The sequence below is a fragment of the Schistocerca serialis genome, chromosome 2, assembly GCF_023864345.2.
Source record: "Schistocerca serialis cubense isolate TAMUIC-IGC-003099 chromosome 2, iqSchSeri2.2, whole genome shotgun sequence".
Taxonomy (NCBI): domain Eukaryota; kingdom Metazoa; phylum Arthropoda; class Insecta; order Orthoptera; family Acrididae; genus Schistocerca; species Schistocerca serialis.
Genome location: NC_064639.1, coordinates 940,866,798 through 940,893,251, shown reverse-complemented (window position 1 = coordinate 940,893,251; position 26,454 = coordinate 940,866,798). Strand labels below are relative to the sequence as shown.

General features: G+C 42.7%; 1 protein-coding gene across 1 annotated transcript in view; it reads right to left on the bottom strand.

The window, feature by feature from the left end:
- LOC126456532 (extracellular serine/threonine protein CG31145-like) overlaps window positions 1–26,454 on the bottom strand; it is a 312,135-nt gene that overhangs the window by 37,007 nt on the left and 248,674 nt on the right. Inside the window, exon 7 of the mRNA XM_050092282.1 lies at window positions 12,144–12,448. Coding sequence (XP_049948239.1) covers window positions 12,144–12,448 — 305 coding nt within the window. The remainder of the gene's footprint in view (window positions 1–12,143; window positions 12,449–26,454) is intronic.

Below are 26,454 nucleotides of genomic sequence, written 5' to 3'. Positions count from 1 at the left end.
AAGAGACCTTTGGAGAAATTAGAAGCAGCTGTATGACCATCAAGAGCTCAGAAGGAAAACCAGTCCTAAGCAAAGAAAGGAAAGCTGAAAGGTGGAAGGCGTACACAGAGGGTTTGTACAAGCGGGACGAACTTGCAGGCAACATTATAGAATTGGAAGAGGATGTAGATGACGAAGATAAGGGAGAAATAACACTGCGAGAAGAATTTTACAGAGTGCTGAAAGACCTAAGTCGAAACAAGGACGCAGAAGTAGATGACATTCCGTCAGTCCTATTTGATAGCCTTGGGAGAGCCAGCCATGAAAAAACTCTTCCATGTGGTGTGCAGGAAGAATGAGACAGGTGAAATATCCTCACACTTCAAGAAGAGTGTTGTAATTCCAGTTCCAAAGAAAGCAGGTGCTGAACTATCGGTTTAATAATTGATGGTTGTAAAATATTAACACGAATTCTTTGCAGAAGAATGAAAAAAATGGTAGAAACCGACCTCGAGGAAGATCAGTTTGGATTCCGGAGAAATGTGGGTGCACCGAAGCAGTATCGACCTAACGACTTATTTTAGGTTGCCAGCATTTTTTAGACTTAGAGAAAGCTCTCTGAAATGCTGAAGGTAGCAACGTTGTGCGGAGTGGCCGCGCGGTTTGAGGCGTCATGTCACGGATTGCGCAGCCCCTCCCGCAGGAGGTTCGAGTCCTCCCTGGGCTATGGGTGCGTGTGTTGTTCTTAGCTAAGTTAGTTTGAGTCGTGTGTAAGTTTAGCGACCGATGACCTCAGCAGTTTGTGCCCTTAGGCGATCACACACATTTAAACATTTTTCTGAAGTAGGGGTAAAATACAGGGACTGAAGCGTTATTTACACCTTGTACAGGAAGCAGAGGGCAGTTTTAAGAGTCGAGGGCCATAAAAAGGCAGCAGTGATTGAGAAGGGAGTGAGACAGGGTTGTAGCCTATTCCAGATATTATTCAGTATGTAGGCTGAGCAAACAGTAAAGGAAACAGAAAAAATGTAGAAGAAATTAAAGTTTAAGGAGAAGAAATAAAAATTTAGGATTTGCCGATGACATTGTAATTTTATCAGAGGCAGCAAAGGACTTGGAAGAGCAGTTGAACGTAATGGACAGTGTCTTGAAAGATGGATACAAGATGAACATCAACAAAGGTAAAATAAGGATAATGGAATGTAGTAAAATTAAATCAGGTGATGCTGCGCTAGTTAGACTAAGAAACGACACACTGAAAGCATAGATGAATTTTGCTATTTGGGTAGCAAAATAACTGATGATGGCTGAAGTAGAGATGATACGAATTATAGACTGGTAATGGCAAGAAATGATCTTCCGAAATTTGTTAACATCGAATATAGACTTAAGTGTTGGGATGTTCTTTTCTGAAAGTATTTGTGTGGAGTGCAGAACTGTATGGTAGTGAAACATGGACGATAAACAGTTTAGACAAGAAGAGAATAGAAATTTTTGAAATGTGGTTCTACTGGAGAACGCTGAAGATTATTATATGGGTAGATCATATAACTAATAAGGACTTACTGAACGGAAACGGGGAGAAAATAAAATTCTGGCACAACCCGACTAGAAGAAGGGATCGGTTGATAGGACACATTCTGAGACATCGAGGGATAATCAGTTTAGGATTGGAGGAAAGAGTGAATACCGTAAGCAGACTCTGAAGGATGTAAGTTGCGGTAGTTATTCTGAGATCAAGAGGCTTGCACGGGATAGATTGGCATGGAGAGCTGCATCCAATCATCTTCGGACAGAAGGTCAAAACAACAAACAACAACAAAATTCAGGAAACTCTGAGGTAAAATTTATCCAAACGCCAGTTTTACCATTTTTAAGTGCTCGATTAAGCCGGTGGCGAAAACGGGTGTGAGTATATTCCAAAATCTAGCGAGGCGGAAATGTGATGTATCTTGGGCAGCTGTTGCAGGCTAATTTGAGGTTTGTTTCCTGGCTTGACAGATCACAAGTGTCTTATATAAAATTGTTCGCCTTGTCTTACCCTACCCTATTAAGTACGTTGTAAGTCGGAGTCGTCTACCACCCCTTGTACCCGTTTCAAACCAAAAGCCTAGTTCACAAAATGAATTCTACCGTTAACAACAATCTTAAAGGATTTTTTTTTGTCTAAAGGTGTCCCTATTGAATAATACACGTGTTTAAGGAATGACTAGCAAATACATTGTAAGCCCAATCATTGAAGTATGTGTTATTAGTAACATAAGATAAAATAAATTCTTTATAATATTCGTTTAACGTACGTCTTAAGTGCAGTAATATTAACAGTCTACAAGAATTACAACTGTAGGACATTTATACTAGTGTCCAGATTTAAAACTGAAAGTGTGTTCTAGGTTGTTCATTTTTTGCATAACCTCCGTGAACAATTAATTAGGAGCTGTGGAAAGTACATTAAATTCAAGAGACTCAACATAATGTATGTACCATAAATTTTGAGTTTGTGTTGTACTCCTGTATATGAAAAGTTCCTCAATATTTATCCTTGGAATATATTTAATTTCATGTAGATGAGAAATGTGAAAATTTTGCTTACAAATAACAGAGTAATTGCAGCACCATTGTTCTATCCCTCAAAGTTCAGTCTATTTCGTGACAATTGACAACTCAGGTTTTCATAAATCAGGGAAAAAACACAAAACATGAATATCCCGGAAAGCATACCAAAATTGACATGAAAGTATGTTCTTAGCATAACAGTTTCATAAAAACCGGATAATTTAGTGGAACTTGCAATCGAACTCAATATGTTAACCAGGATTTTCCCCACGACATTGCTAGGTATAAGAGTAACTGTATTAATTTTCACATTTACTGAGGCGTGCGGAGACGCTGAGAAAGCACCTAGAAGCACCTATGAAAATCAGTACGATTATCATTAAAAAGTGTCCTAAAACATGAAAGAAATTAGAACAGATAGGGGAGCAAATTTGTTTCATCGAAAAAGCAATAAATCGAACTGCAGATATGGCGAGTGCCGTCATACACCGAAGAATCTATTCGTAGCTATGCATTTCACATACAAATGCTTTGTTGTGACTAAGCAATGACATTTGCGTGTAATGAATTCTTTAACGCGTGAACATGGCGCTGAATAGCGCTATTCGGAGCGAAGCGACACGCATTTGGATGCGAGCCGACCACCAATAATCCATTACGTAAATCAGGAGCCGGTATCAAAGAACGCTAGAATTTTGCGCCCTACGATGACCCATTAAGTCGCATCACACATCGTACGATCCCGATTCGTTGGCACTGGCCCCACAGCGTACTATAAATGATCGCAGCAGATAACACAGACTATCTGAATTGTAAACTCTTTAACAAACGCAACGCCTGCTTCTGAAATATTACCTGCGATTAAAATTCATGGACCATCAGATTAACACTGGAAACGGCCCTGTGAATAAGCCCGAACGACAACTCATATTGTGCACACTTTTTTCCGCTAGTTACAACATACTTTACCCGTGAGAGAGTGCGACAGTTTGTGTTGAAACAGCCATCTGTTTTCAAGAGATGTTTCATTTTGAATTTTTAGGTTTGGAGGAAGTTACATATTTAGACCCGAAAAATCGATAGAAAAAACTCACATGGCACTTGGCCGGACTATATCAGTTATACCCTCTCCCAAGGGAGATGGGAGTCACATCAAGGGAGGTTTTTGGTAAAAGACGAAGATAGTATTTTACAGTAATTTTCGAGTTAAAAACCTGAAACGCATTATTTAAGGTTTTGAAAGAAACCATCCGCACTGGCTATAGAATATTTTTTTATTAAAAGTCACGACAGGTTTCGCGTCAACTGAAGTCGCATCCTGGGGCGATAAAGATTCTTTTTACGAAGTCGTTGCCGAAAGGTAACTGCCTTAGAACCACTCATCACACACACCTGTGTTACTTGAGAAATGATTTTCTATGAGTGACTTCATAACTCTCAAAGTGTGTGAGTCAACTTCTGCTTTAGCTGCTAGTGGGGACTTGGGGGCTGAGATGCGACCTCTAGGGTGGAACGCTGTAACTTGGTACAAATTTTCGCTTCTAGCCAGCCCTGCAACAGAGGTTTAATAGATTCCTTATTCATTTTTAAATGCTGTACTGCATTTTTTACTAAATTACAATCATTACTCCAGAAAAAGAAGGCTTTTCCAGATACAAAAACATGTTCCAAGATACAAAATTGTGTGTATCTAGGAACAAACATTATATTCAAATTTAAAATCATTGCAATCGATAAAATCTTAGCCTATCTGTTACGTTATTACTCTACTACACACCAATAATTATCAGGTGAAATCAGATTAAGCGGAAGTGTTATCAAAAACCACTTAGAAGTTAAGTACGTTAAGAAGTAGAAGCTACTGAAAGCTAACATAAACTTTCTTTTTCAGCACAGATAAAATTGTTAAGAAATTAAATAAACTCAATTTATTTGCAAGTATCACATGTTACACGGTGAAAGACCTTCTTCTGTGTCGAGGTACCAGTGCGCCTGTTTATCTTCTATGGGACTCAACTGCTGAGGTCATTAGTCCCCTAGAACTTAGAACTAGTTAAACCTAACCAACCTAAGGACATCACAAACATCCATGTCCGAGGCAGGATTCGAACCTGCAACCGTAGCGGTCTAGCGGTTCCAGACTGCAGCGCCTTTAACCGCACGGTCACTTCGGCCGGCTGTTTATCTTCGACACTGTGAAACACGTCTACTCTACTGCAGGCTCCATGGTTTCCGTATTTTGGAGGGGGCAGTATGAACAAAATAAGGAAAAAATGTGCAGCTAATATGGGCTCTACATGGCATCGTTAAGAGCTGTGGATATTTCTTCGGTAGAGCAGATATTTTTCACAGTATGGAAGAGGAGCAAGTGTTCATAGCTCTTAAGATATACATTTTAGAGCTCTTGTTTACAGCTCCTTTTTTCTTGTTTTGATTCATACTACCACCTTTCAAAATATGGAAAGCGGAGAACGTTAGAAGAGGTTAATTTAACAGTATTGAAGACGCGCTCTAGCTGTTTATGTGTCTTAGAGCCCATATCTACCGAGACTTTTTTGCTTCTAGTACTGTATACTTTCAACTGTATGCGTTTGAGCCATTAATTATGATAAACCTTGTATTTACAGCACTTAACCCTTTGGCTAACAGTTTTATTTCAAAAACATTAATGTATGGTTATTTTAATTAATTTCTAAGACAGAAGTAATATTATGAAAATAATATTTTCTGCAGTTCAGTTTACCAAGTCATTCGGGGGTGGGGTGGGGGCTTAGGACAGACAGAATTATCCATACACTATGTGATCAAAAGTATCCGGACACCCCTAAAAACATATGTTTTTCATATTAGGTGCTGTGTGCTGTCAGCTACTGCCAGGTACTCCATATTAGCGACCTCAGTAGTCGTTAGACATCCTGAGAGAGGAGAATGGGGCCCTCCGCGGTACTCACAGAATTCGAACGTGGTCATGTGATTGGGTGTCACTTGTGTCACACGCCTGTACGCGAGATTTCCACACTCCTAAATGTCCCTAGGTCCACAGTTTCCGATGTGATAGTGAAGTGGAAACGTGAAGGGACACGTACAGCACAAAAGTGTAAAGGCGGATCTCGTCTGTTGACAGACAGAGACCGCCGACAGTTGAAGAGGGTCGTAATGTGTAATAGGCAGATATCTTTTCAGACCATTACACAGGAATTCCAAACTGCATCAGGATCCACTGCAAGTACTACGATAGTTAGGAGGGAGGTGAGAAAACTTGGATTTCGTGGTCGAGCGGCTGCTCACACAGCACGCCAGTAAATGCCAAACGACGCCTTGGACGATTGAACAGTGGAAAAACGTTGTGTGGAGTGACAAACCACGGTACACAATGTGGCGATCCGATGGCAGCGTGTGGGTATGTCGAATGCCCGGTGAACGGTATCCGCCAGCGTGTATTGTGCCAGCAGTAAAGTTCGGAGGTGGTGGTGTTATGGTGTGGTCGTGTTTTTCGTGGAGGGGGCTTGCATCCCTTGTTGTTTTGCGTGGCACAAGCCTACATTAGTGTTTTCAGCACCTTCTTGCTTCCCACTGTTGAAAAGCAAATCGGGGATGGCGATTGCATCTTTCAACGCGATCGAGCACCAGTTCATAATGCACGGCCTTTGGAGGAGTGGTTAGACGACAATAACATCCCTGTAATGGACTCGCCTGTACAGAGTCCTGACCTGAATCCTACAGAACACTTTGGGATGTTTTGAATCGCCGACTTCGTGCCACGTCTCACCGACCAACTTCGATACCTCTTCTCAGTGCAGCACTCAATCAAGAATGAGCTGCCATTCCCCAAGGAACCTTACAACACCTGATTGAACGTATGCCTGCGAGAGTGGAAGCTGCCATCAAGGCTAAGGGTGGGCCAACCCGCTTATTCCAGCATTACCGATGAAGGACGCACGAACTTGTAAATCATTTTCAACCAGCTGTCCGGATACTTTTGATCACATAGTGTAAGTAACTCAATGGTTTCAAAAGACAACTGCACAAAAACTGCAAGACATACTGAAAACAGACACACGCCAGTGGACCGAGCATCTTTCCAAGTTTATAACTCACACTACAGGTTCTCAGTATGGGTTTCATTTGTGTGTGGCGAGGGCGAATGCGAGGGGGCAATTCATTGACACAATGTGTCTGGAGAGGTGCGAAGGCAGCCCACTGTGCGAATCAGGTAATGGGGTGCCAACTATTTCGATTTGACAACACAGCAACGAGAGTAAACAATGAGAACAGCACATCCTACAGGCGCAGTCTGTAATCGTAAGAATTCTGCTAATCATTAGTAGGCTTCCTGTGGGACATTGATACATAGCAATAAGAAGCAAGAGGTTTCAGTTGGTTCTATGATAACCTATCTTGGAACACATTCACTGATCAGCCACCGCGACGTTGGATGCCGCCTGGTGGCGTTGCGGGCAGGTGTCTAGGTAACAAAAGTTTGTAAGCAGACATGGACGAGGTATCACCCTAGCGAAGATATGGGCTGCAAATGGGGAAACCCACGGAGACTGACAAACGGCAGATTGTTATTACGCAGAGCCTATGAACGAGTATCTCGAAAGCGGCGAAGCTGGTCGAATGTTCGCCTGCTACCGTCATGAGCATCTGCGGAAGAAAGCAGACGGACAGTGAAACTACCACTGGACGCTAAATGGTTGGACGTCCACGATTCTTGACAGAAAGTGATGTTCGGAGGCTAGTCTGCTCTGTAAACTAGAACAGACGGTGATCTGTGGCATCTCTGCCGAAAGAGTCCAATGCTGCACGCACAAGTGTTTCGGAGCACACCGTACGTTGTTGAAACTGAGCTCCACAGCTGACCACCACTACCTGTTTTGTTCACATGTTGACCTAAAGACATCACCAGGTACGATTGCAGTGGGCACAGGACCATTGGAATTTGATCATCGATCAATGGAAACGTGTCGACTCTTCGAGTGTATAACATTTTTGCTACACTAGGTCGATTGTCGTCTCCACAAACGCCGTCATCGAGGTGAACGGCGACTCGAAACTGCAGCGCCCACGGCCGCAGGCTGGTGGGAGCAGTATTAATCTATGGGAGACTTCCTCCTGCGCTTGCAAAGGTCCTGTAGTAGTAATTGGAGACACTGACAGCAGCGAACTACCTGCATCCCTTAAAGTTTGATGTCTTCCCCGAAGGCGATGTCATCTTTCAGCAGTATAATTGCCCTTATCTCGTAGCTATAACCATGCTACTGTGGTTTGATGAGCATTATAATGAACTTACGCTGATGGCGATCAAATTCGTCTGATATAAATCCTATGGAACCCATATGGGTCGCTATTGGGCGCCATCATGGCGTACGCAAATCAGCGGCCTGTTATTTACGCGAATTACATGACCTATGCGTAGATGTCTGACGCCACAGACCTCCACAAACCTATCAACAAACTGTCGGATCCGTGATACACAGAATCAGTGATATATTTCGTTCCAAAGACGGAAAACAGGCTATTAAGCATGTAGCTTTAATGTTTTGACTCATCAGTGTATGTACCGTCGTTAGTCAAAGGGTTAAACTTATAGAACGGGAAATGCTGTGCAAAACATAACTCATGTCTAATCACAGAAAAACGTAGGAAACGGCGAGAAATGCTTATGACGGTTTCTAGTTGCGCATTGCTTCACGTGGATCTGAAATCAGTCACTAGACTGAAGTCCGCCGTAGGTACACTATCCTCTGGTAACAATATCTACATCTACATAGATACTCCGCAAGGAACCATACGGTGCGCGGCGGAGGGTGACCTGTACCACTACTTGTAATTTCCTTTCCTGTTCCACAGGCAAATAGAGCTAGGGGAAAACGACTGTCTGTATGCCTCTGTATGAGCCCTAATTTCTCGTATGTTATCTTCGTGGTCCTTACGCGCCACGTATGTTGGCGCCAGTAGATTCGTTCAGCAGTCAGCTTCAAATGCCGTTTCCCTAAATTTTCTCAACAGTGTTTCTAGAAAAGAACGTCACCTTCGCTCCAGGGATTCCCATTTGAGTCCCCGAAGCATCTGCATAACGCTTAGGTGTTTTTCGAACCTATCGGTAACAAATCTAGCAGCCCGCCTCTGAATTGCTTCGATGTCTTCCTTCATTCGACCTGGTACGGATCCCAAACACTTGAACAGTACTCAAGAACAGGTTGCACCAGGGTCCTACCTGCGGCCTTCTTTACAGGTGAACCACTCTTTCCTAAAATTCTCCCAATAAACCGAAGTCCACCATTTCCTACCATAGTTCTCACATGCTCGTTCCAACTCATATCGCTTTGCAACGTTATGCCCAGATATTTAAATGACTTAACTGTGTCAAGCAGGACACTAGTTATATTGTATCTGAACATTACAGGTTTGATCGTCCTACTCATCCGCATTAAGTCACATTTTTCTACATTTAGAGCTAGCTGCCATTCATCACACCAAGTGGAAATTTTGTCTAAGTCGTCTGCATTCACTCAACTTCGATGTCTGCCCCGATAGTTGAGTGGTCAGCGTGACGGGTAGCCGTCGTACGGGCCCGGCTTCTATTCCCGGCTGGGTCGGGGATTTTCTCCTCTCAGGGACTGGGTCTTGTGCTGTCTTCATCATCATTTCATCCACAGCCGGCGAGCAGGTTGCCCAATGTGGCGTCGAATGTAATAAGACCTGCACCAAGGCGGCCGGACCTGCCCCGTAAGGGGCCTCCCGGCCAATGACGCCAAACGCTCATTTCCATTTACACTCAACTTTGACACCTTACCGCAGACCACGGCATCATTAGCAAATAACCGCAAACTGGTGCCCACCCTGACCACCAAATCATTTATGTGTCCAGAGAACAATATCGGTCCTATCACACTTTGCTGGGGCACACCAGACGATACCCTGGTCTCTGATGAACACGCGTCGTCGAGGACAACGTCCTGGATTCTATTATTTAAGAAATCGTCGAGCCACTCACATGTCTGTGAACTTATTCCATACGCTCGTACCTCCGTTAACAACCTGCAATGGGGCTCCGTGTCATATGCTTTCCGGAAGTCCAGAAATACGGAATCTGCCTGTTGCTCTTCGTCTATAGTTCTCAGTACATCATGTGAGAAAAGGGCAAGCTGAATTTCGCATGAGAGATGCTTTCTAAAACCATGCTGATTCGTGGAAATAAGCTCCTCAGTCTCAAGAAAGTTTATGATATTGGAACTGAGAATACATTCATGCACATAAATTAAGGATAATTGCAGAATGTGGTGCCACACAATGTGGCACTACACAAAACTGCCGCTAATAGCATAGGTACATAGGGAACACACACGACACAGATCTGTAAGTCCACGGTATTGGTGGTAAGTTGAGAAAGCAGTCCCGAAACACATGTGCTACAAAACGCCACTGTTTGCTGCACATGTACCCCGAAATCAATATGGGCTATGATCACCATGCACACGTACACAGGCCGCACAACGGGTTGGCATACTCTGGATCAGGTGTTCGAGCAGCAGGTGGGGTATAGCCGCCCATTCTTGCACCAGTTCCTGCCGGAGCTCCTGAAGTGTCGTAGGGGTTTGAAGACGTGCAGACCGAGAGCATCCCAGACGTGCTTGATGGGATTTAGGTCTGAAGAACAGGCAGGCCACTCCATTCGCCCGATATCTTCTGATTCAAGGTACTCCTCCACGATGGCAGCTCGGTGGGGCCTTGCGTTATCATCCATCCGGAGGAAGGTGGGACCCACTGCCTCCCTGAAAAGGCGGACGTACTGGTGCAAAATGATGTCCCGATGCACCGAACCTGTTACAGTTCCTCTGTCAAAGACATGCAGGGGTGTACGTGCACCAATCATAATCCCACCCCACACCATCAAACTACGACCTCCATAAAGGTCCCTTTCCAGGACATTAAGGGGTTGGTATCTGGTTCCTGGTTCAGGGCAGATGAAAACACGGCGAGAATCACTGTTCAGACTATACCTGGACTCTTCCTGGCAGATTAAAACTGTGTGCCGGACCGAGACTTGAACTCGGGACCTTTGCCTTTCACGGGCAAGTGATCTACCAACTGAGCTACCCAAGCACGACTCACGCCACGTCCTCACAGCTTTACTTCTGCCAGTACCTCGTCTCCTACCTTCCAAACTTTACAGAAGCTCTCCTGCAAACCTTGCAGAACTAGCACTCCTGAAAGAAAGGATATTGCGGAGACATGGCTTTGCCACAGCCTGAGAGGTGTTTCTAGAATGAGAGTTTCACTCTGCAGCGGAGTGTGCGCTGATATGAAACTTCCTGGCAGGTTAAAACTGTGTGCCGGACCGAGACTCGAACTCGGGACCTTTGCCTTTCACGGGCAAGTGATCTACCAACTGAGCTACCCAAGCACGACTCACGCCACGTCCTCACAGCTTTACTTCTGCCAGTACCTCGTCTCCTACCTTCCAAACTTTACAGAAGCTCTCCTGCAAACCTTGCAGAACTAGCACTCCTGAAAGAAAGGATATTGCGGAGACATGGCTTTGCCACAGCCTGAGAGGTGTTTCTAGAATGAGAGTTTCACTCTGCAGCGGAGTGTGCGCTGATATGAAACTTCCTGGCAGATTAAAACTGTGTGCCGGACCGAGACTCGAACTCGGGACCTTTGCCTTTCACGGGCAAGTGCTCTAGCAACTGATCTACCCAAGCACGACTCACGCCCCGTCCTCACAGCTTTACTTCTGCCAGTACCTCGTCTCCCACCTTCCAAACTTTACAGAAGCTCTCCTGCTGCAGAGTGAAAATCTCATTCTATACCTGGACTCGTCGGTGAACATAACCTGGGACCATTGTTCCAATGGCCATGTAGTGTGTTCCTAACACCAGGCTTTACGGGCTCTCCTGTGGCCAGGGGTCAGTGGAATTCACCTTGCAAGTCTCCAGGCGAATAAACCATGTCTGTTCAGTCATCTGTAGACTGTGTGTCTGGAGACAACCGTTCCAGTGGCTGCGGTAAAGTCCCGAGCAAGGCTACCTGCAGTACTCCGTGGCCGTCTGCGGGCACTGATGGTGAGATATCGGTCTTCTTGTGGTGTTGTACACTGTGAACGTCCCGTACTGTAGCGCCTGGACACGTTTCCGATCTACGGAATCGTTGCCATAATCTTGAGAGCACACTTAGTGACACACGGAGGGCCACCTGCTGTGTTTGACCAGCCTCCAGTCGCCCTAGTATTCTACCCCTCGTAACGTCATGAATAAGTGTTCTTTGAGCCATTTTAAACACACAGTCACCATTAGCACATCTGAAAACGTCTGCACACTTACTCGCTGCGCTGTTCTCTGACATGCACCAGCACACCTCTGCATATGTGGACTGCTGCCAGCGCCACCGTGCGACGACCGCAGGTTAAATGGACCGAACGGTCATACCCCGAGGTGATTTAAACCCGCAAACCGCACACCAGAGCGTTGCTTCACCGTGTATCAGCACTATTCTTAATTTATGAGCATGAGTGTATATTCAAGGATTGTGCAGCACACAGGGGTTGCGGACACTGGTGCGTGCTGCTTTAGGGAGCAGGCAGCGGCCGGCCGGCTACTCACCGTTCTCCCACTGGGCCTTCCGGCGCTTGTGGTAGGAGCGGCGCCAGGGGTGCCTCCACACTTTGCGCGGCGCGACCGCCTTGTCGGGCAGGAAGGCGGCGAAGCTGCCCTCCAGCGTGTCCGGGTTGCCGCAGATGGCGTGCGCCGTGTCGCAGTAGTACGAGCAGCGCCCGTGGAAGCACAGGTTGTCCGACGGCGACACGAAGAACGTCTTGAGCAGCTCGCCGTCCGCCAGCTCGTACAGCTCGCTTGTCATGTTCAGGACGCGCCCCGACACCGGCATCGCCCTCCGGAAGCCCAGCAGTCTGCCGACACGTCACACACTCACTCACTCACACAGTCATAGGTCAAAACCAATTTTACAAATACTTGGGGTGCCCACAAAGTAATGCACCGCATTATTTTTTCTTCAACTACTCTTTATTGCACACAACGAGAACCACACACACGAAAGAATAGTGTTCTATCTACATGCCCTATTTTTCCACATAATCTCCGTCCTGTTCTGTGGCCTTCCTCCAGCGCGAAACAAGGGCTCGTATGACCTGTCGGTACCAATTCTTGTCCTGGTGGTGGATCCAGTGCTCCACTGTGCGAATCACCCCCTCATCGTCCTCAAAATATCTTCCACGAATGACACCCATTAATGGCCCAAACAAGTGGAAGTTCGAGGTAGCTAGGTCGGGTGTGTCAGCTCTCCCTGACCGCTGCAAATCGTGGAGCCCCGCCGAACCGCCTAATGATGACCTCACCCTCCGTGCCCAGCCACTAACTGTATTTTTGTCGTCAGCGGATGCTCCATGGACTTCGCACAAGCGTTTGTGAATCTTCCCCACAGGTTCTTTCCGTGCAATGAGAAATTCAATGACGCTACGTTGCTTCTAACGTACATCACCTACAGACGCCATTTTGAAACTGTCCTGCAGCTACGCTCGCTGTCGGAAGTGACGGATACTCGGCGCACTCACTCAGGAGACTTAAAATTACACATACGCAATGTTTCGCATTCGTAGCGTCGTTTTCGGCTGAGAGAAAAAATGCGTTGCATTACTTTCTGTGCAACCCTCGTACGTTGGCTTTCGTGACCGGTTCAGTCTAATTAAAATCCTTCGGCGTGCACTGCCAGATTCTCGCTCAAATGACCAAACAATAGGCAAAGCCAGTTTTTTTTTGACAGTGAAAAGTCATACAAAGCACCTGTTTAGGGATTAATATTGATCACACTTTGAATTTTATTTTAGATTTTCAATACATAAATAAAGGGAATGCGAGTTTGAAGCACGCAGACTGCGTGCATTGTCGTCACTCAGGAGTTATCTGAAATCAAAAATGGATAACATCAGTTGATACTAGATTAAATTTATGGCAGCTTATACCTAATCACAATGAAATAAACTTAAATTTAACTATATAGTGCTAACTCAAACTTTGAGTTCGAGTTTTGGTGGTTTTGCTCACTCTTCATTGCTTTACAAAAAATATTTGATACTAGCAACTTTAATATATAAGCTCCCAAGAAAAGTGTTTACTTTTCAAGGGTCAAAGATAGAAGTTAATAGGATTAACCGTTTTTACTTTATGATGCATACACTTTTGACAAACTGTCTCTCTAGAAAAAACATTTTTAAAGTTTAGGGGAAACTTTTATATGTATTATTAGTTCAAATTGCATAAAAACCACATGTTATTAATATATTTTTGATGTCGGTGAAAACAAATCTGTAGTTAGATGAAAATGGAAAATCCAATATGGTGGCCCAAAAGTTATGTTTGAAAAAAATTTTGATCACAAAAAGTATGTTCCTTACTTACTTTTAGTCAGTAATTCCAGGGTCATATATCAAGCCCACCTATAACTCGAATTCTTCCTGCAGAGCACTTTCCTCGTTCTTTTTGGCGAGAAAAGTCGACCTGGCTGGACTGTACATAGTCCTTGTATACACCCTCTAAAGGTCTCTCTAATTTTCCTGTGAGCAGTATCTGCCTTACCCCTTGTGATATACGCCCCTATATCCTTACATTTGTCCTCTAGCCATGCCTGCTTAGCCGTTTTGCACTTCCTGTAGATCTCATTTTTGAGGCGAGGCTTGGCTAGCATCTGCATTTATGTTCAATCATGCGATTCCCGCAGTGTTTCCATATTTTTGTTCATCCACTGTGCATCAAATCAGTCTTCGGACAGGCAACAACTAAAACAACAACGCACCCAACAACTTTACGTATCCAGCATTATTACTCAGTTTTATCACTTACAATCTCGTGAGATGATTTTTTTTTGATTAGTATTAAAGTTGCCGATGTGAGGTGTCCCTTACTTTCACCCAACGTGATTTTCCAAAATAGTATTCCTTTTACCAAGACAAATATCTCTCTGTCGGCTGCAGAAATGTATCTGCTTAGAAGGGTAAGGGCGCCTGGAAGTAGAGGACTGCATTCTGCCGGCTACAGGGCTGACAAGAGCCGCAAAGGCGGCGGTGCCACACGGAGAGGAGGGAAGTCGCTACAAAGCGCTCCTCCGCCTGTTCGCTGCAGTCCCCCTACAGCCCTAGAGGCCGTTGTCGGGATGCGGGCTCCAGGACGTATTTCAGCAGCGCATTTCAGTAATTACATCTGGCCACCGGGTCTCGGAAATTGTACCCTTTGTATGAGTCATTTTTAGATACGAGCAGAAAACGCTGTTTCTGCAACCGGGCTTTGAGACGAGAATCCGAGCAATAAAAACTATCGGTAAAAGGATATTAGCGGAAAAAGACACATTCTGTGTAGCACGCCTTATAATGAGTCACCCTCCTCTAACATTACCTTTTTTTATAGAAATAAAATAGTATACGAGGGTATACTATCGATTCTTACATAGCTTAAAATTATCTCAGCTGTTTCACTAAAAGAATTCATATGATTTTGTATACGATGTATTATATTTCAGGCTAAAATGTATTAAAAAAATCAATGTGTTACAATCGATATGTACTAACCGTTAAAATTACTCTTCTTTTAAAAATAACTGAAATTACAAAATTTTGGCATACTTAAAATTCATATTATTAATTGCACACTGTAATGCTACTTATTAAATTTATTTCTGGATTTCTTTATGAAATAATGATATAATTTGATAAAAATTCTCCTGTCGAGAAAGTTGGTAAACTATTTTGCTTTGTAAACTCCTTGGAAATTGTGAGTACGGCAGAATGCAAGTAGTGGTGGCCATGCCTCTGATGGAAGTGGACGTGTTTCTAAACTTGTCAACAACAATGTAATTTTTGTCGTGATACAAGTGAAAATTGTAAAGTAGGTGTGATTTAGAAGAATGGGATAAAAGTATAAGAAAATCATAGCAACAGGCAAATCTTCGTCAGTTATTTAGTCATCAAGAACCTACAAAATCGAAATTTTAGATGCAACAGTGTACCCCTAGACAAGACTTTGAGCCATCAGCAAAAACAACAAGAAGAGAAAATCAAGATAAGTAAAAAGTTCTCCTTTTGTACATCTTACGCCTCTCGAAGCTTTGAAAATTTGTGCAAAGACAAAGAATTTTAATTGTGATGTGTGGGAGGGTAAGATTACAACCTCCATATTTATTTATGTCACATCGTAACTCCTCTCAAAAATCATCTTGTGATGCAGTTCTTGTTGTGTCCGTGCTTGCTACGAAAATGGGATGAGAAGTTCCGCCCTATGCAAGACACCTTTTTTTCTGTTTTGTTTGACCCATACATGTTTCAGCACTTTTGTGCTATCATCAATAGGTTTAATTTTTTTAACTGTAAAATTGTTGTTACATATTAACATTTGAGTTGTCTAACATTATGTCAAAGTTCCATTTATAGCTTAATTGGCGAAAAGTGGATGTATGCATTAGTTTCCCCAATTAATGTATAAATGGAACTTTGACATAATGTTATAAACAACACAAATGTTAATATGTAACAATAATTTTACAGTTAAAAATAAAAATTTAACCCACTGATGATAGCACAAAAGCGCTGAAACATGTATGGGCGAAACAAAACAGAAAAAGGTGTCTTGCATAAGGCGGAATTTCTGATCCCATCCTCTCAAAAATTTTCACATAAAATTCCTCTCTTACTGACATTAACAGGAAAGTAAAGGAAATTGATTCATAGATCTGATATAATCAAGTTTTCCTGAAGACATTTGAGATTCACCTTCATTGACGATAATGATGGAAATTGAAGAAGGGGAAAATAAGCTGAAGATATGAATTGGAGTTTGTATTATGGAGGGCTTCGGACTAGGACAGTCCATGTATCTACGTTTGCTATAATGCTGTGGTGGTGTAACGGCTAGCATACGTCCTCAGTAAACAATAATACCCAAGTTTCAGCCATGTCACAAATTTTAATTCATTTCTTCAGCTCCCATCATTATCGCAGAAATAAGTTCAGTCTGAAGATACAGCATAACAGGAAGTCAAACACTGTCACTTCTTTATTTTATTGGATGACCAGTTTCACCATTTAAGGGATCCGTAGCCTTACAGGCTCACTTGCCTGTCTGTCTATTTTTCCGTCCAGCTGTTAAAAACCCTTTTCCTAATGAACCAATAGATGTATCAAGTTGAAATTTATGTCACCCACGAACGTCTACAGTTCCCTGGTGGTGTAAAAAATTGAAGTTTCGAAGTCAATGCAATCAAAAGATTCGGTCATTTATTGAACATATTCTAATACTCGCAAAACTCACTCATCAAAACCTATAGGGTACTTCCCGTTAAACTAGAACCATGAAATTTGGCGAGAAGCAAGGTTTCAAGTACAAGTAAAGGGAAAAAAATCAGAAAGTTGTTAATCTGTAATTATATCACACGATAAAATACAGGGTTTTTACAAATGATTGAAGCGATTTCACAGCTCTACAATAACTTTATTATTTGAGATATTTTCACAATGCTTTGCACACACATATAAAAACTCAAAAAGTTTTTTTATGCATTCACAAATGTTCGATATGTGCCCCTTTAGTGATTCGGCAGACATCAAGCCGATAATCAAGTTCCTCCCACACTCGGCGCAGCATGTCCCCATCAATGAGTTCGAAAGCATCGTTGATGCGAGCTCGCAGTTCTGGCACGTTTCTTGGTAGAGGAGGTTTAAACACTGAATGTTTCACATAACCCCACAGAAAGAAATCGCATGGGGTTAAGTCGGGAGCGCGTGGAGGCCATGACATGAATTGCTGATCATGATCTCCACCACGGACCGATCCATCGGTTTTCCAATCTCCTGTTTAAGAAATGCCGAACATCATGATATAAGTGCGGTGGAGCGCCATCCTGTTGAAAGATGAAGTCGGCGCTGTCGGTCTCCAGTTGTGGCATGAGCCAATTTTCCAGCATGTCCAGATACACGTGTCCTGTAACGTTTTTTTCGCAGAAGAAAAAGGGGCCGTAAACTTTAAACCGTGAGATTGCACAAAACACGTTAACTTGTGGTGAATTGCGAATTTGCTGCACGAATGCGTGAGGATTCTCTACCGCCCAGATTCGCACATTGTGTCTGTTCACTTCACCATTAAGAAAAAATGTTGCTTCATCACTGAAAACAATTTTCGCACTGAACGCATCCTCTTCCATGAGCTGTTGCAACCGCGCCGAAAATTCAAAGCGTTTGACTTTGTCATCGGGTGTCAGGGCTTGTAGCAAAAGTAAACGGTAAGGCTTCTGCTTTAGCCTTTTCCGTAAGATTTTCCAAACCGTCGGCTGTAGTACGTTTAGCTCCCTGCTTGCTTTATTCGTCGACTTCCGCGGGCTACGCGTGAATCTTGCTCGCACGCGTTCAACCGTTTCTTCGCTCACTGCAGGCCGACCCGTTGATTTCCCCTTACAGAGGCATCCAGAAGCTTTAAACTGCGCGTACCATCGCCGAATGGAGTTAGCAGTTGGTTAATCTTTGTTGAACTTCGTCCTGAAGTGTCGTTGCACTGTTATGACTGACTGATGTGAGTGCATTTCAAGCACGACATAACGCTTTCTCGGCTCCTGTCGCCATTTTGTCTCACTGCGCTCTCGAGCGCTCTGGCGGCAGAAACCTGAAGTGCGGCTTGAGCCGAACAAAACTTTATGAGTTTTTCTACGTATCTGTAGTGTGTCGTTCCCATATGTCAATGAATGGAGCTACAGTGAATTTATGAAATCGCTTCAATCATTTGTAATAGCCCTGTATTTCTTTGTCATTTGCTATCAGACGTCAGACTTGAAATTAGATCATTCTCCAAAGTCTTCGAAGTCCTGGGACCGATATGTCGCCAGTATCAATGTCGATAACTGGCAAAAATCGTCAAGATTGTCAATACGCGAAATGGATGATCCATGTACATAATGAAGTTTTCACAGAACCCTCAGTGCGCCAGTCGTACTCGCACTTGGCAGACTTCTTTTTTGTTGTCCTCAATTCCTTTAATTACTAAAAACGAAAGAAAAGGGGGCACTGTAGCCACAGAGGTAGTAATAAAGTGACACAAAATACATAAAAAACACAGCTGCAGTAAGTAAAATTTTTAAAAATTGAAAAAAGTGTAATATTTTGTGGAATGGATTTCTCTTACAGTAAGAAATAAATCAGATTAGAGAAACATTTGACGCGCCTTTGAATAATGTTCGAAATCATGTGCAATAGATGAGATGCTCATACGTTAGTGGCAAAAGTAAGAGTACTGCGTGAAATTCCACTAGACAAATGTCCTCTAGTACTGTTCAAAATTTTAAGATTCTAAGTTAAATTGAACGTTAAATTCTCAGTCAGCACTTCATTTGCTGCACACGAATTCGAGGATCATTCAAAGGTACGCCTAATGTTCCTCTAATCCATTGTATATCTCACTTTTAGGCAAATAGTTTCACAAAACATTTGACGGTATTTTTTTATTTTGAAGTTTTGTTCAGTAAGAATGAAATATAGAATATTTAAATACTGATCTATATCCTATTACAATCTAGAATATATGGATCAAAAGCGGGCAGAGCAGTGTCACTTTATGCTGTGATTTAGTATTTTTTGACACTTCATTTACGTAGCTGACATCAGCTGTTCGTGAAATATTTCAATTTTCTTGGAAATCAGTAATAAAGTTTTTCCTAATCACCCTAATTAATTTCATCCAATCACATCTTTCTTTCGCAAAACTAGATCTCACGCTGATCAGTTTGACACTCCAGGATAGAAAGTTCTCGGTAGTTTTGCCGGATAAGATTCTGATAAAATCCCAAGCTCTCGATGACTGCCTCTATCATCATCCTCAGGGGCTAACTCTGGTTATCGTGAAACTTGCAAACATCAGTTTCACGACAGTCAGACAGTCAATGAAAGCTTGAAATTTTATGCGATTTTTACACGGTAAGTTTACGGAGAACTTTCTATCGAAGGACTCGGTCGCGAAAGAAGTCGTCGTCATATTTAATAAATGATTCGTCCATTTCGCAATCCTCATATGACTATGAAAATTCGAAATTTTCCCTCTCACTAATTAAGTTTTTGTTAATTACCATGATTACTTTTAGGCAGTTAATTATTTGTCTGCGAAAGCAGCTACATTTACATAACTACTCTGCAATTCACACTTAAGTGCGTGGCAGAGGGTTCCTTGCACCCCTTTCAGACTATTCTATACCGTTCCAATCTCTAATAGTGTGTAGGAAGAATGAACACTTAAATTTTTCTGTACGAGGTCTGTTTTCTCTTATTTTATTTTGATGATCATTTCTCGCTATGTAGGTTGGCAACAATAAAATGCAGAGGAGAAAGTTGGTGATCTAAATTTCGAGAAAAGATCTCGCCGCAACGAAAAACGCCTTTTTTTTAATGACTGCCATCCCAGTTCGCTTATCATATCTTCGACACTCTCTCTCCTATACAAAACGAACTGCTCTTCTCTAGACTTTTTCGAGATCCTCCGTCAGTTCTATCTAGTAAGCTTCTCATATAGCACAGCAGAACTGTAGCGGGGGACGAACAAGCGTAGTGTAGGCAGTCTCTTTGTTCGGCCAATGAAACGTAGTCTTTGGTTTGCCTTCCCCACGACATTGTCTATGTGGTCGTTCAAATTTAAATTTTTCGTATTTGTAATTCCTAGGTATTCCAGCCTTTAAATTTGTGTGATTTATCATGTAATCGAGATTTAACAGATTTCTTTTTGTACGCGTGTGGTTGACCTCACACTTTTCCTTGTCGAAATACAATTGCCACTTTCCGCAACAGTCAGATACCGTGTCTAAGCAGACCTTAGGCTGGTCAGTATGATACCCCTTTTTTCAATTTCCCACTCTTCGTTTGGCTATGAAAATACACACCAAATTGGTGTAATTTCTAGAGAGTCTTGGTTTGGGTGCGTTCCTACATTTGGCCAATAAAACAACATGAAGCAAATCAAATCGAATTACTGCAAAGCGCAGGTCATCAGTTGGCAATCTTTGTTTGTTTGCATAATTTTCATTGCCAGCACTTTACAGGATTGTTATGATGAACCAGCTACAACAATAATTCGAGCGGGCGATTGCCCGAGGGAGGTGGCCCTCTACAACAATCGGGAGCCCTGCCATCAATGTACACGTTGAGACGTCTGCCGCTTGGCAAGTAGTCCGACCTCACGACGTGTCGCTCGGTCCTTTATTCTGACATGTGACATACGACAAGGGCCTCCGAACAGTCGGATTTGTAACTGCTTTGAATGAAATGGTCTGTCATCGCTGTTGTCAGCTTAGAGGAGCTGTCAGCTCCTAATACTGCCTCTGCGTCAAAACTGTTTCTCAATGGAACTGTCTCTCAGTGAACTGAGTTACGTACTGCTGAATCTCCGCGGTGGATTTACGCGGGGTTCATAACTCTTAATACCTGCTTCATTACACCGTGGAGTATCATACAATGAAGGCTTTCACGACCGGATGTTTCAGCTGCCGAGTATTCTTCCGGGTTGTGTGGCCGTGGTCCACGGAACTCTTCTACCCCTGACGTTTCGTCCAAAGCTACGTTGGACATCTTCGGAGGTGCTCCTGGTTGTGCTGAGTCTTGTCGACTGACGAATCGGAAGTCGTAGAACGGCCTAAATACTGTGGAAAGTGGGCGTGGTCTGGATTTTACACGATAGCAGAGATAAACCTAGCCAAGGGTAAAATATAACTATCGATCATAGTATGTCAAAGATAAAAACTTCTCATCTGTTCTGTAGCTCCACTGTCCATATGTCGCTGAGTTTCATAGCTTCTTCTTTTCTGTTAAAATTATCACCATACTTATATATTTCGGTGGCTTCTCTACATAGCCGTGGATAATAGTTCGTCATAGTAGATAAAACTTCAGTTTCCGAAAATTTCACTGCGTGATCACCCGATGACGAGCATGTTCCGCCACGGCTGACTTGTCCGATTTCCCTAGTCGGCAAAGACTTTTATGTTCCTTCAACCGTGTATTCACACTTCTCTTTGTAGTTCCGATGTAGACCCTACCACATGTACACGGAATCTTGTATACACCACTTGCAGACAGAGGGCGACGTTTATCATTAACGGAACGAAGTGCTTGGCCTACTTCCTTAGTTGGTCTGAAAATCGGTCGAATGTTATGTTTCCTTAAAATCTTGCCGATTTGATACGTTACTTTTTTGATGAGGGATAGAGAAACCGTGTTCTTCCATCGCTGTGTCCTATCGTTGTCCTTAGACCTCCAGTTATTCGGTCGCAAAACTCTATTTATTTCCTTACTAGAGCACCCATTATTCTCAAAAGCCTGCTTTAGATGTTTTAACTCAGCGTCCAGGTATTCCGGCGCAGAAATCATTTTAGCTCTGTCCACTAGACTTCTAATTACACCTCTTTTCTGTTGTGGATGATGATTGGAATCCTTATGCAAGTATCTGTCGGTATGTGTAACCTTCCGAAAGACTTTACGTTTGAAGCTGCCATAGAAATATATAAACATGGGGATAATTTTAAGAGAAAAGAAGAAGCTATGAAACTCAGCGACATATGGACAGGGAGCTACAGGATCGATGAGAATTTTTTATCTTTGACGTACTATGATCGACAGTTATATTTTATCCTTGACAGGGTTTCTCTCTGCTATCACGTGAAATCCAGACCACGCCCACTTTCCACGGTATTTAGGCCGTTCTTCGACGTCCGATTCGGCACAACCAGGAGCACATTCGAAGATTTCCAACGTAGCTTTGCATAAAACGTCAGGGATAGAAGAGTTCCATGGACCAGGGCCATAAACCCGGAAGAATTCTCGACAACCGTGGAGTATGTTAAAACATTCGAGTATTCCGACAATCAAATGCTTATACTGTTGCTAGATCTGACTATATTCATACATAGACCCACATGACTATTCTACAATTCACAATTAAGTGCTTAGTTGAGGGTTCCTAGAACGACTTTCAGATTATGTCTCGACCATTCCACTATTGAACAGCACGTGGGGAAAAGTAAACATCTAAATCTTTCCGTGCGAGCCCTTATTTGACCACGGTCATTTCTAACTATGCACGTGACAGTCAACTAAATACAATGCAAGAAAAAAAAGAAACGATGCACCACGAAGGAATTCTCCGAGTGGGTAGAAAATCGGTAGATGTGATGATGTACATGCACAGACAAACAAATGATTACAATTTAAGAAAAACTGGATGATTTATTTAAGAGATGAAGCTTCACAAGTTGAGCAAGTCAAAACACGTTGGTCCACCTCTTGGCTCTTATACAAGCAGTTGTTCCGCTTGGTATTCATTGATACAGTTGTTGATGTCCTACGGGGTGACATCGTGCCAAATTCTGTCAAAATGGCGCGTTAGATCAGCAAAATCCCGAGGCGGTTGCAGGGCACTGCCCGTAATGCTCAAAACGTTCTCAACTGCAGCGAGATCCGGCGACTTTGCTGGACAAGGTAGGGTTTGGCAAGCACGCAGACAAGCAATAGATACCCTTGTCGTGTGCAGGCGGGTGTTATCTTGCTGTACTGTAATCCCAGGATGGCTTGCCACGAAGTGCAACAAAACGGTGCATATTATATCGTTCCGCTGTGCTGTAAGGGTGCCTTAGATGACAACCAAGCGGATTCTGCTATGAAATGAAATGGCATCCGAGATCATGACTCCTGGTTGTCGGGTCATATGGTGGGCGACAGTCAGGCTGGCAACCCACAGCTGTCCGAGGCACCTGCAGGCACGTCTTCGCTGCTCGTCGGGGCTCAATTTGAAGCGGGGCTGAAGACAATTCCACTCTAGTCAACGAGATCTCAGCATTATGACGATCTAACGCGCCAGTTGGACAGAATGTGGCACGATATCCCTCAGGGGCTCTTTATTCTCATGAAGTGCTGAGTGCTATTGACAAGGGATTTCAAATCGATTCCGTATTCCTGGATTTCCGGAAGGCTTTTGACACTGTAGCACACAAGCGGCTCGTAGTGAAATTGCGTGCTTACGTAATATCGTCTCAGTTATGTGACTGGATCTGCGATTTCCTGTCAAAGAGGTCACAGTTCGTTGTAATTGACGGAAAATCATCGAGTAAAACAGAAGTGATTTCAGGCGTTCCCTAAGGTAGTGTTATAGGCCCTTTGCTGTTCCTTATCTATATACACGATTTGGGAGACAATCTGAGCAGCCGTCTTCGGTTGTTTGCAGATGACGCTGTCGTTTATGGACTAATAAAGTCATCAGAAGATCAAAACAAACAGCAAAAACATTTTAAAAAAATATCTTAATGGTGCGAAAAGTGGCAGTTGACCCTAAATAACTAGAAGTATGAGGTCATCCACATGAGTGCTAAAAGGATCTCGTTAAACTTCGGTTACACGATAAATCAGTCTAATCTAAAAGGCGTAAATTCAACTAAATACCTCGGTATTACAATTACGAACAACTTAAATTCGAAAGAACACATAGAAAATGTTGTGGGGGAGGCTAACCAAAGGCTGCGTTTTATTGGCAGGACAGTTAGAAAATGTAACAGACCTACTAAGGAGACTGCCTACACTACGCTTGTCCGTCCTCTTTTAAAATACTTCTGCGTGGTGTGGGATCCTTACCAGATAGGACTGACGGAGTACATCGAAAAAGTTCAAAGAAAGGCAGCACGTATTGTATTATCGCGAAATATGGGAGAGAGTGTCACAGAAATGATACAGGGTTTGGGATGGACATCATTAAAAGAAAGGCGTTTTTCGTTGCGACGGAATCCTCTCACGAAATTCCAATCACCAACTTTCTCCTCCAAATTCGAAAATATTTTGTTGACACCGACTTACATAGGGAGGAACGATGACCAAGATAAAATAAGGGAAATCAGAGCTCGTACGGAAAGATATAGGTGTTCATTCTTTCCGCGCGCTATACGAGATTAGAATAATAGAAAATTGTGAAGGTGGTTCGATGAACCCTCTGCCAGCACTTAAATGTGATTTGCAGCGTATCCATGTAGATGTAGATGCAGTTGCAGGAGGACATCTAGCAACTTTATCAATCAGTACCAAGCCGAATAACTGCTTGCATAAGGGCCAGAGGTGGACCAACGCGTTATTGATTTGCTCAATTTGTGAAGCTCTTTCTCTTGAATATATCATCCAGTTTTACTGAAATTTTGATCATCTGTTTGTCTGTACATATACATCACATTCGGATAATATCATCGAGGTGCGTCGGTTTTTTTTTTTTTGTTACTGTGTTTTTCGAGTGCGGAGAAGAAAGAAACACGCCTATGCTTTAATGATTCCCATCCCTGTTCGTGTATCATATCCGTGACAATCTCTACCCTACTACACGATACTACAAAACAAGCTGCCCTCCTTTGAGCTTTTTCGATGACCTCTGTCAATCCTATCTGGTAAGGATCCCTACCACGCCTTAATACTCCAGGATGGATAGGCGTAGTGTAGGCATCTCTTTTGTAGATTTCTTGCATCTTCTAAAGGGTTCTGCCAATAAAAAGCAGTCTTTGGTTTGCCTTCCACACCAAATTTTCTGTGCAATGGTTCATTTTGTAAATCCTGGGTATTTAGTATAATCAGCAATGTTTAAATTGATTTATCATGTAAGCGAAAGTGAACAAAACCTTTTTAGTATCCATGTGGAGGACCTCACTTTTTTCAGTGTTTAGGATAAACTGCCACATTTTGGACCATTTACATGTATTGTTTAAATAATTTAGCAATTCCTTTTTTATCTTCTGACGATTTTACCAGACTGTAAACGAGAGCATCATCTGTAAACAATCTAAGGGAGCTACTCAATCGTCTACACAGATTAAGATCAGCAGAGAACGTATAACGCTTTCTTGGTAAATCGCAGATATCACATCTGTTTCACTCGATGACTTCCCATTAATTACTACAAATTTTGACCCTTTTTACAGGAAATCATGAATCACTGCTATTATAAGCCCTTACACGGTTAATGTGTGTTGTATAGATTATTGTCAAGATAAATCTCATTTTGTATGGCTTGCACTGCCGCTGAGAATTTTTTGAAGGTTAAAACCATGGACCCATGGGGATTGTAAACATTTTGTCAAAATTAAAAATTTATTAACATCCGCTCCAGGCTTGTTTCGGCTTTTAGGCGGTTGTCAAGCGGTACTCGCATACGGATGAGAGTCAACAACATTTCTGCACTGAAATTTTTTTCATTTTGGCGCACGTATGGGTAAACAGTCATATAACAAAATCTCATTCTGGAAACAGAAATGTACGTTGGTGGACATATGGGTCATTAATAATGTCGACATTGTCAACCGTGTATATTTAAACAAGCTGACAAATGAAGTAGATAGGACACGCCGCGTGTGTCAGCCCTGATGCTGATGCATACTAACTAAGTCAAGAGCATTGATGTACAAATACAACTTGATAATGCATTAAAAGACGGAAACCGGCCTGTAGAGGATGTTCTGACAAAATATTTACAGCCTCGATGGAACAATGATATTTAACGCCATATAATTTTGAGGAATCTGAATTCTACAACAGTGACGTATGTTTATTAAGACAATATGAATGTGTTTAGGAAAAGGATACTGCCTTGAGCAGATATAATTTTCATCCTCTTGGGCCACTCCTTCTACTCCACTGAAATGCATCTTCAAAGAACCCGCAATTTTTTTGCTTTAGGTTATTACATAATATTAGCACTTTAATACTATAATGTTTCATAGCATTAAGTCATTTTATTATGCTGCACTTTGGAAAGTTTACATTCTTTGTTTCTTTTCACATTCCAAGGACCCTTCTCCACGGAATCCAGAGAATACGACTAATGTAGTTCGCTGTAAGAGCCAGAAGTGTGTAGTCGATGAATG